At 39.6% G+C, this 15194-nt stretch overlaps 1 protein-coding gene across 1 annotated transcript; it reads right to left on the bottom strand.

The window, feature by feature from the left end:
* Positions 1-10419: 10419 nt before the first annotated feature.
* On the bottom strand, positions 10420-11195 carry LOC117016507 (histone H3.3A-like). The gene has a single exon (XM_033095834.1). It carries the CDS (start codon positions 11136-11138, stop codon positions 10728-10730), a length of 411 nt encoding a protein of 136 aa, XP_032951725.1. The 5' UTR covers positions 11139-11195; the 3' UTR covers positions 10420-10727.
* Positions 11196-15194: the final 3999 nt, after the last annotated feature.

Here is a 15194-nt window from a genome sequence, read left to right as displayed (position 1 = left end):
GTCTTTTTCCAACCCTCCTCTCCCATATATTCCATGTCTTCCTATGCCACATTCTGTCCCTTGGAGGTTGACCTATTAAATGGCTTCACACAGGCTGTCTTGCACTCTGACATTCAGTGGGTTTGGCTAATGACAGGCAGCGTTAGGAGAAATGAAGTGAGTAGAGAGACAAGTGAAGATAAATTCCCTTCATTCCATTTGTGCATGCTGAACTTTTATGTATGTAATGGCTCAGTTTAGGTAGACAAGATGTCCCTCCCAGTTGGTGGAAGCAATTCATTTTCTCTCCACAGGAGCTCTGATAGTCGTTCAATGGGCCCATTGATATTTAGCTATGAGGCAGCAATAAAAGCCAGGAATTGACTCAAGAAAAGCTTACTCTGTAATCACCACTTCCACATTTAACCAGGCAACGGCAAAGTCTGATGAAGAGTCACTGAAGTAACATAATTCCCTAGGTATACCCACCAGCCACAGAGAGGTCAGTGATTTGTCCTCATGTGACAGTGCACCATTATCAGTTGCACACTCCTTGTGACATCACACACATTACTTATGACAGAGGAAATATTTTATGTAGTTGAAAGCGTAGAATGGCTCACACTCATGGAATTCAACCATTGCCACATCATTTGACAGAAGCTAGCCAAAAGCTGGAGCACATCACTGTGTGATACTTTGCTGATACACAATACCCAGTAGATAGTTTCAACCAGAGGCCAACAGACATTCAGTCGATATCATTGATTCTAAATTCCGTATTGGAACCAGATTTCCCCAGCATAATTTTTTTTTTCTTTCTGCTTCATTTTCTCCTCCATTTTAGAGTCCCTTGATGAATCCTCCTTCCCTTCCTCCACTCCAAATGTGGGAATGTCCCATTGTTCAGGGCCGTCAGACATCTCATTATTTTCAACAATATTCTCACCCAATATGTTCTTCTTTGGTACATCAGCTTGAAAGATTATATTTCATATGCTTGAAAATGGACTCCCTAATTTCAGTTTTAATTTCGTCCCACCACACTCTCTTCCTAAATCACCTCCAAAACTTTTAAATCAAATTTAGAGCAAAATCTGAATCCTTATAGCCTATAAGAGCATACGAGGTTGGGCAATTAAGTTTGTGAATTTTCTACCATGCGCTTACACGGTGGAAATTTCAAAAACTTTATTGTCTGGCTGCTATGTGACCCATCTTCCCTGCTGTCGCCCCAACCTGACCTCTTTCTGTTTTGCTTGTATTCATTTGCTTTCATTATTATAGTCCTATAATAACAAGTTATTTTTTTTTACTCAGAAAGAAAACTGATACTGCGAAAATCTTGTTCCAATACAGTGACTTAGAAAATTCAGACAAATGTTTCCACCAGAAACAGAGTCCTTCTTCCTGAATGATTCTTCCTCACGTAGGTGCATTCTTGGTTTCTTTATGTCTCCACTTACATGTCTCCGTATAGAGAGACTTTGCTTGACTTTTATAAAAGTTGGTATTTTTGTTATTTTTTTATTTAGTTTGCTTTATTTTAATTTATAACACTTATCATTACATAGCAATATCATTATGATAAAAGTATGTATATATGTGATGTATTTTCCCATTAGAATGTAAGATTCATGAGTATCTTGTATATTGTTCTAACTTTGCCTCCATTTCTTATAACTTGCTGGAGCATACTCTTTATTGAAATAGAATGGGTAAAAACAAAAACAGCAACAGTTATTTGCCATAATGTATAAATTATTAAATCGGTTCTTCCAATATGTGATTCAAATTAGTTAAAACCGTTTTTAATAGAGAGACAATCTCAATCTAATTCCTATTATCCAGCTCTGTTAAGGTCATAGTAGTCGCAGGGACCTACCATTGGGGGGCATATGTGTACGCACACAGAAATAATCATCGTGCTTTATCTAATTGTCTTAAATGAGGAGGGCCTTGCTTGCCAATGCATTTACCTTTTAAGAACGGAATATATATCGATCACACTTATAATTATAATTGATGTAAATGATGTTGGATCTGCTGGCAGTTTCTGGGTGTGGGCCGGGATCATGTCTCATGAGACCCAAGAATGGAAACACGAACCCGGGAGAGGCAAAGAGTTTTAAAAAGACAATAGTTTATTGAAAGCAAAGGGTCAGAGCTCCCGAGCAGGAGGGGGTCCCGAATGGGGGTGCCCAGTAGCTGAGGCAAAAGCTCTTACTTTTATACCTTCCCTTGCCCGTTTGGGGAAGGGGACTGGAGCTTTCTGATGGAATTCATCTATCAGGTTTGTCCTGTTTGCTAATCCTGAAGGGATTAAAGAAATAACCTATTCCTATCTATCAGATCTGCTCCTTTGTCTGGCCAAAAGGGATTTGAGATTATTTATTAACCTCAAGGCATGTTGTAATATCTCCTTCCTGGAGTGAAGAAGACATTTCAGGACCTGGAGTTTCAGGATATGGCTGCTTTCTTGTTTATTCCACCAGGGACCTACCTGTCTACCTAACAACATGCTAACTAACCTGTCTCATAATGACTTAAACCACAAAAAATACAGCCATCACTGCATTAACAGCAATTCCAAAACAAGCAAGAATCTCATCTATAATTTTGATTGATAAATCCATGAACATCATCACTTGAAGTGCAGAACTATGCTCTATTAATTTTCTTAGGATAAAAATGTATGAACAAAATGCACAGAAAATCTTCATTTTATCAGTATGAATTTTTTTTGAAAAACAGTCATGCTTCATACACATACGAATATACACACATACTTTGATACAACTTGCTTTCATAGTATCAGAATGAAAATGATCTTTTCCAATAGGTTGAAATGTAAGCAGACAACTTTCAAAAATATACTTGACTTCACCTAGGGTTTTTACAAAATTTCAGTTAAGAAAATTCATATTTATTTTTAAAATATGATGCCATTAAACCATCACTTTTAAAACTTCCTAATTGAGGTGTTTCTCTATGAGCAGCAACGGCATTAAAAAGTGTCACCAGAAATAAAAAATTGTAGATTGCATGAATGAGCTGGCTGCCAACAGCAGTAAGTAGAATATGAATCTTTTTGTATTTCTTTCTTACATGAAGTTAACTGTCACCCCTTGGAATCCAACTTAAAACTTGGTTAATAGATTTCATTCCACTCACTGAAGTCTCTACTCTGGTTTTATAATGCCTGACAAACAGTTCTGGGTTTTTTGGGGTATTTTTTCCCCCTCCATTTCAATTGTAATATAAATTTGGGATAGTTAAGACAGGCATCAGGAGAAAGTGAATAATTTTATATGCTAAAATTAATAATGTAAAATCAGGAGAACACGTTTTGCATATCACTAGCCATAGTTGTCTTATTCTTTTCAACATTACTTCCATGGAACTGAGGAGCACATTGCCAAGAAAAGACTATTTCTGGGTAGTATTAAATATGATGAATTCTAGTGGTTGACAAGTGGCTGTGGTTCTTATACTGTTTCCTTTACAGGTGGAGATTTGATAGTTAGACCCTTTCCAGGAAAATTCACTTACCCATTGCCAGTTACAGAAGAGGTTTCCTAACATGAAAAAACTTGGGCAAGTGTGTCAACTCACCTTCTAAGAGCTCACTACCTTCCCAAGCACAGAGTTGACATTATGCCTAAAGACAGATTCTCCTCTATCTCTGTCTGTCTCGTTCACTCTCTGTTTCTCTTTGTCTCTCTCTCTTTCTGACTGTAGGCACTCCATCTCTCTGTCTCTCTGTCTTTATCTCTCTATCTCTGTTTCTCTCTATCCCTCTCTCTGTCTCTGCCTCTATCTCTCTTCCTCTTTCTGTCTCTCCATCTCTCCATCTCTCCACCCTCTCCACCTTCCATCTGTAGCTGTTTGAGTCTTGTGATTTGATCACTTACTGATTTAGGCTGTGCAAACAGCAAAGAAAGATGAACAAAAAGAGTGGGAGCAAGATTTAATAAAGTCATTTACATAAAAGGCAGTAAGGAACTAACAAAAAAGGGGAAATTTTAAGGTGAGACAAAAAGGAGGTGCTGGAAATATAAGTTAGTGGAGAAAGGAGAGGTGTGAGGGCATAGGGAGCTTAATCGCATCAATGCAGAACCCAGGCTCCATGTCTTAATTTTTATGTTCCTTTGTGTATAAAAATTCTCATAAGGTCTTTGTTTTGATTTTCTTTAGTGTTGTGCTGCTTTGCTAATAATAGCTGACATTTCTGTGTGTGTGGTGGACTATGTAGTCTACACATTATATAACCATCCTGTATCTTCCATTTTAGCTCAGGCTGGTAAATTTAATTAAAGATTTTGGAAAAAAAAACCCCTGAGGGTTATCACTGCAGTATGTACATGTGTAAGAGGTTACCCATAAAGCAATTTCGTGCTGTCCTTAAAATGATCAAAAGGCTTTGCTTTGAAACAAGTGAACTATTCTAAGATCATTATTAGTAGCTTGGAAGTTCAGTTGTTTAGAGGATTAATTCTATTATTCTTGCTAATATTGAGGTGGTAAAAATAGTCAAAATAATTACATTTTGTGTTTTAGTGTATTTTTATGACATAATAATTTATTTCCTTTAGACACTAGGAATGAAAAAGAAATCAACCATTTGTCTTACTTAACGTAAACTACAGTATCACTTCTGATTTTTGTTGTAGTGGAAGGAAAATGGAATTATTTTCAATTATCATATTTTCTACTTGTGATGTTGAGCAAGTCACTTTATTTTATGTAATCTCTAGCACTGTTTTAGAAAATGTATAATAATGTTTCACTAGTCACATATAGATGTGTGTTGTGCAGTGCATGTGACACAATAGTAGATTGGGTGAAATTCTCATGTTAAAACCAAAAAAGCTTAAATTTATTAAAAAAAATGGGTAATTGCAGTATGTAGACTTATTTGGAGATGTTCTTATTCTTTTGAATCAAATATTTGTTCAATGAAATTTTACAAATAATTGTTATTCCAAGTTAAGAAGCATTTATTTTCAACAATTGATGTTGATAGGGAATCAATTTAATCTCATAATTTTCAATTAAGAAAATTTTTGTTTCTCCTTCCTGTCATCTGTCCTTTCTCAACGTAATTTTCAGTACGCCGGTGGTCCAAGATGCTCGGAACTTTCTTGCAAGCAGGAAAGTCATATCTTACAACTTCTGCTTGCCCAGATCTCCATCACCTTATTCCTGGAGGCCACTGTGTGTTCTCTGTGCAGGGGTGGCTGTGGATTGCTGTGTGTCCATTTGTTACCCTTGAGGTACCTGCTCATGGTGAGCAGGCTTGTGTGGGGTACTGGCTCTGCAGGCCTGATCCTCAGCTGGTTCCTCTATTTCACGGGTCTCCCCTTTGGGATCCCTGCTTGGTGGACGACACTTTCTGTGTGTTGCCCATTCTCCTCCACCTTCTTCATGCTCTCCATCCCTGCAGGTACTCTGATGGTCGTAGGAGGGCCTGGGACGGTGTCATTCCCTTTCCTCCTTGTTATTCTCTCCCACCTTCACATCCCAGTGGTTGTGTGAAAACCAAGTTGAGGGCAGGGAAAAAGCCTTCTCTGCATGTGCTTCCCATCTGACTGTGGGGACCATATATCATGGGTCAGGGTTGATCAGGTACATGGCGCCCAAGTCCCCCTACTCAGCAGAGGGGACTGGCATCTCCTACTTGTGTGCAGTCTCAGTATGATTAATTAGGTGTGAAATAGTAGACGTGCATCAATACTAACCTTGACTAAAAGCCTTTTTTTTTTCCCCAGAAAGACTTTGCAGCCAGTCCCACTCCCCAGCCCCTGCGTTTTACTTTCATGTTGAATGGTAGGCATCTCTAAATGAAAACTTCCTGAGAACATAAATTTTCTCTTTGACTACATATTTCATTGTCTGTTACTCTCCTGGCTTCATGTAATAAACACAAAATATATCAGTTTAATTTATTGAATTATAATCTCTCTTAAAACTTTTGGAAAACAACCTGGCTTTGACTACAATTTTTCCACCTCATCCAGCAAATATCTGATTTATTCTTATTTTTGGTTAGACCAAATTTTGCACTGGCTATTGATGCTATCTCAATATAGGTAATTTAGTTAATTTTGCAAACAGCAGGGCTGTTACTGAAACCATAGGCAAACATATAAATGGACAATGAAGTGTAATTATGGAAAGACTTGTGAGGGGATTCAGTTTCCCTCAAGATTAATTATGAGAATCTTCTTGTTCAAGTGACAACAGCATGGGCCTCCCAGAGGCCTTCATGAGATCATGGTAGGGAAAGGAGTTTCTTCTTTTTGCCTCAGACACAATCTCACACACAAATGGAGACAACTTTTAGAGGTTGGAACATGATGCTGGATGTCTAAACACATTAGTTTGACCATTTGAGATGAAATGACTGATTAAATAAATTAAGTATACACCCACTCAGTTCTTTCTCTGTAGCTTACAAAGAGGGCAAGCCTGCAGGGTGTGTGTGCATGCGTTTTTTCGTTTTGTGTTTGTGTGTGTGTGTTCGTGTTAAAGATGTGGGCTTAGTAGTGAACTGTTTCATGTGAGTTCTAATCATGTAAAAATTTAACACATTGCTGAATACTTCGAAGCCACATAAATTTTGGTCTCTAAGTAATGTTCTTAATCCCAGGAAGTAATGATGTTTACTCAGAAAAATGTATTTACCGTGTTTCCCCGAAAATAAGACCTACCCCCAAAATAAGCCCCAGTTAAGATCATCAGCCAGACAGAAGCATTTACTACATTATGACGATGTTCCAGAAGAAGATGACATGACTGTATTTGAGTAAATGTAGGTTGTTGTACATGAAAAAATAAGACATCCCCTGAAAATACACCCTAATGCGTCTTTTGGAGCAAAAATTAATATAAGACCCAGTGTTATTTTTGGGGAAACACTGTATTATGTTTCTTCCTTTTTTTTTTTTTTTCTGATCCCACTTTGAATTTCCTTTGATTTCATTTGAAAGTGGCATTGCTAACACTCTTCTACTCAACCTTACACTAGGACATCCTTCCTCTTGAATGTTATTCCCTTATTGGATTTGTTTCTCTAATTAAATGCTACAGAGTGTAAATAATATATGATCTAAAAACTTCAACATTCCTCTACCTTGTGCATCCTCTAAAGGCATATATGCACCCAATTAGCACATTTTAAATCTCTACTGTTATTTAGATAGATAGATAGATAGATAGATAGATAGATAGATAGATAGATAGATAGATAGACAGATGATAGATACTGCATACACACAAGTATATATTATATAAGTCTATATATACATATATATGTTTGTTTGTTTGTTTATGTTAAGGAATGACTCATGATTATGGAGGCTTGCAAGTCAGTCCCAAATATGCAGGGTGGGCCAGCCACCGGGAGACTCAAGAAGAGTCAATGCTGTAGTTGATCTCTGACGGCCTTCCGCTGGCTGAATTCCATCTCATTCAGGAGAGATCAAGCTTTAGACTCAAGCCTTCAAATGGTTAAATGAGGTCCATCCACATTATGGAAGAAAATCTGCTTTTCTCAAAGTCCACTGATATGAACATTAATTTCATCCAAAACACCCTCACAGAAACATTCTGAATAACATTTGACCATATTTCTGGGCGCCATGGCCTAGCCAAGTTAACACATAAAATTAACCACACAATTTCCTTTTCACATTTTTCAGTGCTGGTATACAGTAACACAACCAATGTTTTAGATGCTAATCTTGTACTGTACACAATGTTGAATTCATTTATTAGGTCTGATAGTTTTTTATGTATTCATTGTATACATACATGTATTAGTTGTAACCTATATGGATAGATTGTTTTCACCCAGAGTCCATTGTTTACATTGGGGTTCACTCTTGATGTTGTACATTCTGTAGTTTTTGACAAATGTATAGACATGAATCTACATTATGGTATCATAGAGAATGATTTCACTACCCCAAATCCTCTGTCTTCTACTTATTCATCGTTCCCTCCTCCCAACCCCTGGACACCATAGAACTTTTTATTGTCCCCGTGATTGTGCCTGATCCAGAATGTCATTCAGTTGGAATCCTACAGTGTGCAGCCTTATCAGGTTGCCTTCTTTCACTTAGTCATATGCATTTAAGGTTCCTGCATATCTTTTTTTTTGCTTGAGAGCTCATTTCTTTTTAGCACAGACTAATATTCCATTGTCTGGATGGAATATTCCAGACTAATATTCCACTGTCATAGTGTATTCATCATCTACTGAAGGACATCTTGGTTGCTTCCAATTTTTGGCAATTATGAATAAAGTGGCTATAAATATCCATGTGAAGGATTTTATACGAGCACAATTTTTCAATTTCTTTGAGTAAGTGCCAAAGAAAATGATTGCTGGAACATATAGTTAAATTATCTTTAGTTTCATAAGAAATTACCAAACTGTCTTCCAGAGTGGCTGTACCATTTTGGATTCCCACCAGCAATGAATGAGAATTCTTGTTTCCTCACATCCTTACCAGCATTTGGTGTTGTCAGTGTTTTGGATTTTGATCATTCTTTTTTTCTTTTAATTAAAATTTATTAGGGTGACAATAATTAGTAAAATTACATAGGTTTCAATTGTATAATTCTCTAATACATCATTCTAATAGGTATGTAATGGTATCTTATTGTTTTAATTTGCAAACAATTCTCTAATTCTCTCACAGAGCTTCTTTTCACGTATTTATTTGCCATCTGCACATCTTCTCCAGTGAGGTTTCTGTTTGGGACTTTTGTCCATCTTTAATCAAGTTGTTCACTCTCTTATTGTTGGGTTTTAAGATTTATTCATTATATTTTGGATAATAGTCCTTTACCACGTTAGTCTTTTGCCAGTACTTTCTCCAAGACGGTGGCTTCTATTCTGTTTCACTCTAGAGTGTCACTTGCAGAGCAGAACTTTCTAATTTCAGTGAACTCCAGTTCATCAATTATTTTTTTCAGGATTGTTTCTTAGTTTGTTATATCTAAAAAGTCATTGCCATATGGAAGCTGCCCTAGATTTTCCCCTATTGTTATTATCTAGGAGTTTTAACATTTTGCATTTTCAATATAAGTCTAGGATTCATTTTGAGTTAATTTTTGAAGGGGGTAAGGTCTGTGTCTAAATTCATTTTTCTTTTTTACATGTGGGTGTTCAATAGTTCCAGTACCATTTGTTGAAAAGGCTATGTTTTTTAAAATTATTTATTTAAGTATTGTTGGTGTACTATGTTATATTGGTTATATTAGTTTCAAGTGTACAATATAGTGATTGAACATTTTTATATCCTACAATGTGATCATCCCACTAATTCGAGTAATCATCTGTCACTGTGTGAACTTACTATAATTTTATCGATTATGTTCCCTTTCCCCTCTTTTATCCAGCCCCCACCTCCTCCCTTCTCTTCGACATCCCGTTGGTCACTGTTACTGAGTCTGTTTTTTGGCTCCATTGCATTGCCTTTACCCACTTTTCAAAGTTCAGTTGATTGTGTTTATGTGGGTCTGTTTCTGGGCTCTCTGTTCTGTTCCACTGATCTGTTTGTCTATGATTTCACCAACACCACACTGTCTTGATTACTGTAGCTTTATAGTAAATCTTGAAGTCAGTCCGCCAACTTCTTTCTCCCTGACTATTATGTTGACCATTCTATGTCTTTTGTTTCTCTATATAATCCTTAGAAACAGTGTTGATATCCACAGGATAACTTGCTGGGATTTTTATCGGGATTGCATTGAATCTATAGATCAGGTTGGGAATGTTACCGGAGAGTGGGCCCTTTAGGAGCAAAGTCCAGCCTTGGCTCTTACAGCCAGGATTGAACGCGGGCGGAGTCCAGGCTAGATTCCCAGACTGGGGGTCCAACCCGAGCCTTTGCGCAAAACTGGGAATCTTAGCTGCTCCGGCTGCCGGAAGAAGGGCCCTCTTCGGTGTGGTGTCCAGGTTCTTGGTGTCTCAAACAAAGAACTGAACGAGATACCAAGGTAAAGTAGTGAAAGAGCAGTTTATTAGAAGAAAAAGTGCACTCCCAAGGTTTGGCGTGGGCTCCTGAGCAAAAGCAAGTCTCAAAAGGCCCAAAGGCCCAAAGGTGGCATTATTAGGGGGAAAAATATACTCCAAAGATTTTGGAGTGGACCCCGAGCAAAGGCAAGCCTCAAGAGACACTGACTGGTGAGGACTTGGGTTTTTTTTTTTTTTTTAAGTTTAATGTATTTTAATAGCAAACTTACAGGAACAGCACAGAAGACAGACAACATTAAAAACATGTACTTGCATGTAGGACAACTCAGTTAGAAAAGTATAGTGAATGGATGGAATCTACTGTATGATAAAAATGCTACAAACACCATTTAGTTGCCATCAATAAGAAATTTACTTGTTTTAAAAAAATCCAAATGCTGGCATTGTCCAGAAAAATTTAACAGGTTTATTTATAATTGTTATAAAGTTGAACTGCTGAAACTTGTTTTGTTCACTGAAACTTTTGACTTGCATTAATGCTTTGTCCCCGCATTTATATTAAAAATTCACACACAAATGAAAATGGAAAAACTGCCAATACCTGATTTCTGTCCCCTATTTTTCCACTTGCAATCATATACTTAGGTACCTTTTGACCCCATGGGAAAAAAAATAACTAACATTCAGAACTACCAATAACAGGAAGAAGAGAATTTTTTTTTTTTTTAAAGAATGAAATGTTTCCCATCATAGTGGATTCTTAAGCACGTTCTCCACGTATGCGGCGTGCTAGCTGGATGTCTTTTGGCATAATTGTTACTCGTTTGGCATGGATAGCACACAGGTTGGTATCTTCAAAAAGGCCAACCAGACAGGCCTTACTTGCCTCCTGCAAAGCACCAATAGCTGCACTCTGAAAGCGCAGATCTGTTTTGAAGTCCTGAGCAATTTCTCGCACCAGACGCTGTAAGGGAAGTTTGCGAATCAGAAGTTCAGTGGACTTCTGATAACGTCTAATTTCACGGAGTGCCACGGTACCAGGCCTGTAACGATGAGGTTTCTTCACCCATCCAGTAGAGGGCTCACTCTTGCGAGCGGCTTTTGTAGCCAGTTGCTTCCTGGGTGCTTTACCACCGGTAGATTTGCGGGCAGTCTGCTTTGTACGAGCCATGGTATAGAGACCTCCTTACTTACCCCCCTTCTCCTTCGGCTGGAGCTCGGCGAGCTAGAGGCGTTAGAGAGCAACGGCAGCGCCGCGGCGGCTGCGAACACCTTGGGTTTTTTATCCCCTTTTTTTCCTCTAGAATGGGCTGTTCCTTTCTGAGAGTAGGACCACTTGATTGACACCTGTGATTGACAAGGGGCTATTACCTCATCTTTTAAAACTGTTAATGTTCCTTCCCAGAATTCAGTCTGTTATAGTGATATTAATGAACTTCTGGGTATATGCATGATATTATAATGATAGTACAATGAGGTCCAGGTGAAATGAAGGTCATTGTGAACTTTGCTACGCAGGTGTGAGTCACCAGTTTAATCTAGTTGGGTATTTTGTACCCATTTGTTTCTCATGGGGTAGATAATTACAATGAAAAGGGGAAGTTTTGGGCGGAGAGGGGAGGTCTTCTGGGTGGTCGAATTCTGTGGGTTGTGTTCCACGTGCAAGAATGCAGAGACCCAATGAACGTCTAATGGCCTGCCTTGTTTTCCCTTTGAGAGACATAATCCCCATCAAATCTCTATGGGAGTTGAGGGACAGGAGGTCTTTTCTTCTGTATCTGTTTCCTGCTGGGCAAGGGCGTGGAGCTGTCCCCACCTATTGGGGGACTCACAGAACTCTCGACTTAGATAAGAGGAATGGGTCTCAAGACCCTCCTGGAAAACCACGTTGGCTTATTTGGTTAGGACCGGTTATCTTGCTAGTGTACGATCTGTATCCCCAAGGCCCTGGAATGAGGAAAAATAGATCTTACTTAATAAATTTCTTAAAGAGCAGAGCTCAAAGCTATTGATGTGGGGTGGCTACGTGATGGAAAATCCGTCAGCTCTTATGGAGCCTGTGGCCATTCAGCTGGTCACTCAGATGAGATCAGTTGTCCAGGAGATGGGCCCAGAATGGGTTGGAAAGAACATTACGCTTCAGTGATTACAATCAACAAGTATAACTCACACATTTTAGGGTAATTATTTAAAGCAGGGGGTAGGAGATAAAAAGGTGGGGTAAAGAAAACTTAAGAAACAGGGAATTTAAAATGTCTATAGGAAAGAAAGCTTAAAGTTTTTTAGTGGTTGGTGAGGGCTACTCTCTTGGCCCATGTCATTCCCCCCCCACCCCTTTTGCAGTCTCCCTGTTCATGAGCATACAATACAATAGTCAAATGATAAAAAGCATGTCATCTCGGGGTGGAGAGAAGCAAAAGGATCCCAGAAATGCCAACTCTACTGGCTCATTGTCAAGACTCATGGAAACTTCTCCTTATGAAGATACTAAATAGTTTCCATGTTTTACCCATTTTTATTTGAATGTTTTTTTTTTTACACAAAGCTGGAATTATTCTCTCTGAGTTAGAGAACCATAGCAATGATCCAGGAGAAACGAGGAAAGATTTAGTACCCTGAGTGAGGAGAATGGAGAAGGGATAGATTAAAAAGGCATAGACATAGGAGAGGATGGATGGCTCAGTTGTTTGGAGCAGGAGCTCTGGGCGAAGGGGCTGCCAGTTTGATTCCCACATGGGCCAACAAACTGCACCCTCCACAACTAGAATGAAGTCAATGAGCTGCCGCTGAGCACCCTGGTGGCCAGACGGCTCAGTTGGTTGGAGCTCGGGCTCTCAACCACAAGGTTCCGGTTTGACTCCCACAAGGGATGGTGGGCTGTGCCCCCTGCAACTAACAACAGCAACTGGACCTGGACCTGAGTTGCGCCCTCCACAACTAAGACTGAAAGGACAACAACTTGATTTGGAAAGGTCCTGGAAGTACACACTGTTCCCCAATAAAGTCCTGTTCCCCTTCCCCAATAAAATCTTTTTTAAAAAAGATATAGATACAGCTGCAATAAGCCTGTGGAATAATTCCGTGGGAGGTAAGATGTACCACAGAAAAGACAAGATGTCCAGAAAGCATATGCTGAATGAAGCCTTTACATGTGCTAGGGGGTACACAACTCTTTGCGGTGATGCCAGAGAAAAAAAGGAGTGTGTGTGGGGGGGGGGGGGGGCTTTCTTATATCTTAACAGAAGGGAATTCCAGGCAGGACATACCGAATGAGTCACATGAACAAAGCCAAGCAAGCAGTGGATTCATTAAAGTAAAGAAAAAGTACACTCCTAAAACAATGGGATTGGCAGGCCAGGAGGGCAACTGCCCAGAAAAACAAAGAAATTTAGGATTTTATTTGAATGAGTGTGAGAAATATTCAAGTTTTAGGAGTGGTGCCAGAGAGTTTCCCTGCCTGCAATGCTAATAGTGTTATAATCCATTACAATTCGCTGTAATTGCACCTTTTCTTAATAATGATCTCCTCTCCTCCTTCGTTTCCCCAAACTTCCTCCTTCACTTTCTCCTCTCTCTCTCCCCATAGCCCTGTTCTTTCTGCCTGCTTTAACAGCAGGGCAATTCCCTAGTCTTTCCAATTTTCGTCATGGGTAGTAAAGAAACAAAATTAAAACTGGCTTGATTGGAGGTGAGATGTTCCTTCTAACTATAAATCAAAGGACATTTTTAAAAGAAATTGTTTATCATCATATATAATACTGGTGTGTTATTTACAAAGCATATATATATATATATATATATATATTTTTTTTTTTTTAAACAGGACTTTATGGGGGAACAGCATGTACTTCCAGGACTTTCTTCCAAGTCAAGTTGTTGTCCTTTCAATCTTAGTTGTAGAGGGTGCAGCTCAGCTCCAGGTCCAATCAAACCGGCAACCTTGTGGTTGAGAGGATGCGCTCCAACCAACTGAGCCATCTGGGAGCTCAGCGGCAGCTCAGCTCAAGATGCCATGTTCAATCTTAGTTGCAGGGGCCAGAGTCCACCATCCCTTGCGGGACTCGAGGAAACGAACTGGCAACCTTGTGATTGAGAGCCCACTGGCCCATGTGGGAATCGAACCGGCAGCCCTCGGAGTTAGGAGTACGGAGCTCTAACTGCCTGAGCCACTGGGCCGGCCCTGCAAAGCATTTTTAAAGGGCTTTGTGTCACTCTAAATTTCCTTTTCCTCATCAAATATTGTTTACCTCAGTGTTCCATCAATGATGGTAAACTTTGTTACTATTATATATATGACAACTGTGTTACCCAGAAAACTCTCTCCATCTGACTCTTTCCCAAGACTGTCTCCACCTGCTTTTCAGCAAACCTCGCCATGTTGTGTAAGGCCTGTCCTCATCATCGCCAGGGTTCCTGGTTCCTCCGGGGAGCCAGAGCTCATCACAAATGCCTCTCACTGTGATAAAAAGTAAAAATGCTACAGTATCCAACTGAATTAATTCCTTTTAATTTTCATACTATTTTTCTACAAAAATTAGAACATCCAAGGTTGGGCAAACAGCAGATTTCTGTCTATAAAACGTATACATGGTGAGAGAGATCACACACAAATACATTCAGGAAAAAGATAGATCTGAGTGTGTTGTGTTTGTTGAATGAGTAAAAGCTGCTTAGTGAGATGAAAGAGGGTTTGGGGACAGAGCCAGGAGTGCAGTTTCCAGGCTCTGGGCCTCAGGAGGAAAGGTGCTGGCTCGGGTAGTAAATGGCCATCAACTGTGATTGGATGGCCATCAGCTGTGGCTAGTTGGCCGTCAGCTGTAACCAGTGAGCCATTGGCCACTAATATAACTGCTGTGGCTACGCTAGCAGCAAATGGGGTCTAGCAAGAAGATGGGGGCTGGCAAACGCGTAGTGTGGTGGAGTGTGGATTACAGATTGTGTGGCTCCTGTTTCCTGTGTCTCCAACCCAGCCGCCAGCGAGACTATAGTGGTGTGACGCCCCTACCTATGGCTCCGTGGGTGTTCCTTTTTGGCCTCACCATGTCCTGTGTTCTTATGTGGGGAGCGGGAGCTGAGACCCCACATGCCTCCCTGCATGACAAATGGCGCAGCGAGCAGAGTCCTCTGCATGACAGGGGGGATGGGTGACTCTGAGTGAAATACAAAATATCTGCCTCCAGATCCCAGCATATACACTTGGAGTTAGTCCCACAGAGTGACAGAGCTC

The sequence above is a fragment of the Rhinolophus ferrumequinum genome, chromosome 24 (genome assembly GCF_004115265.2).
Source record: "Rhinolophus ferrumequinum isolate MPI-CBG mRhiFer1 chromosome 24, mRhiFer1_v1.p, whole genome shotgun sequence".
NCBI classification, from domain to species: domain Eukaryota; kingdom Metazoa; phylum Chordata; class Mammalia; order Chiroptera; family Rhinolophidae; genus Rhinolophus; species Rhinolophus ferrumequinum.
This window is presented reverse-complemented; position numbering and strand designations above follow the sequence as displayed.

What these genes read in the sequence shown, in the direction of transcription:
- LOC117016507 (XM_033095834.1), bottom strand. Translation starts at nt 11,138, where the DNA reads ATGGCTCGTACAAAGCAGACTGCCCGCAAATCTACCGGTGGTAAAGCA.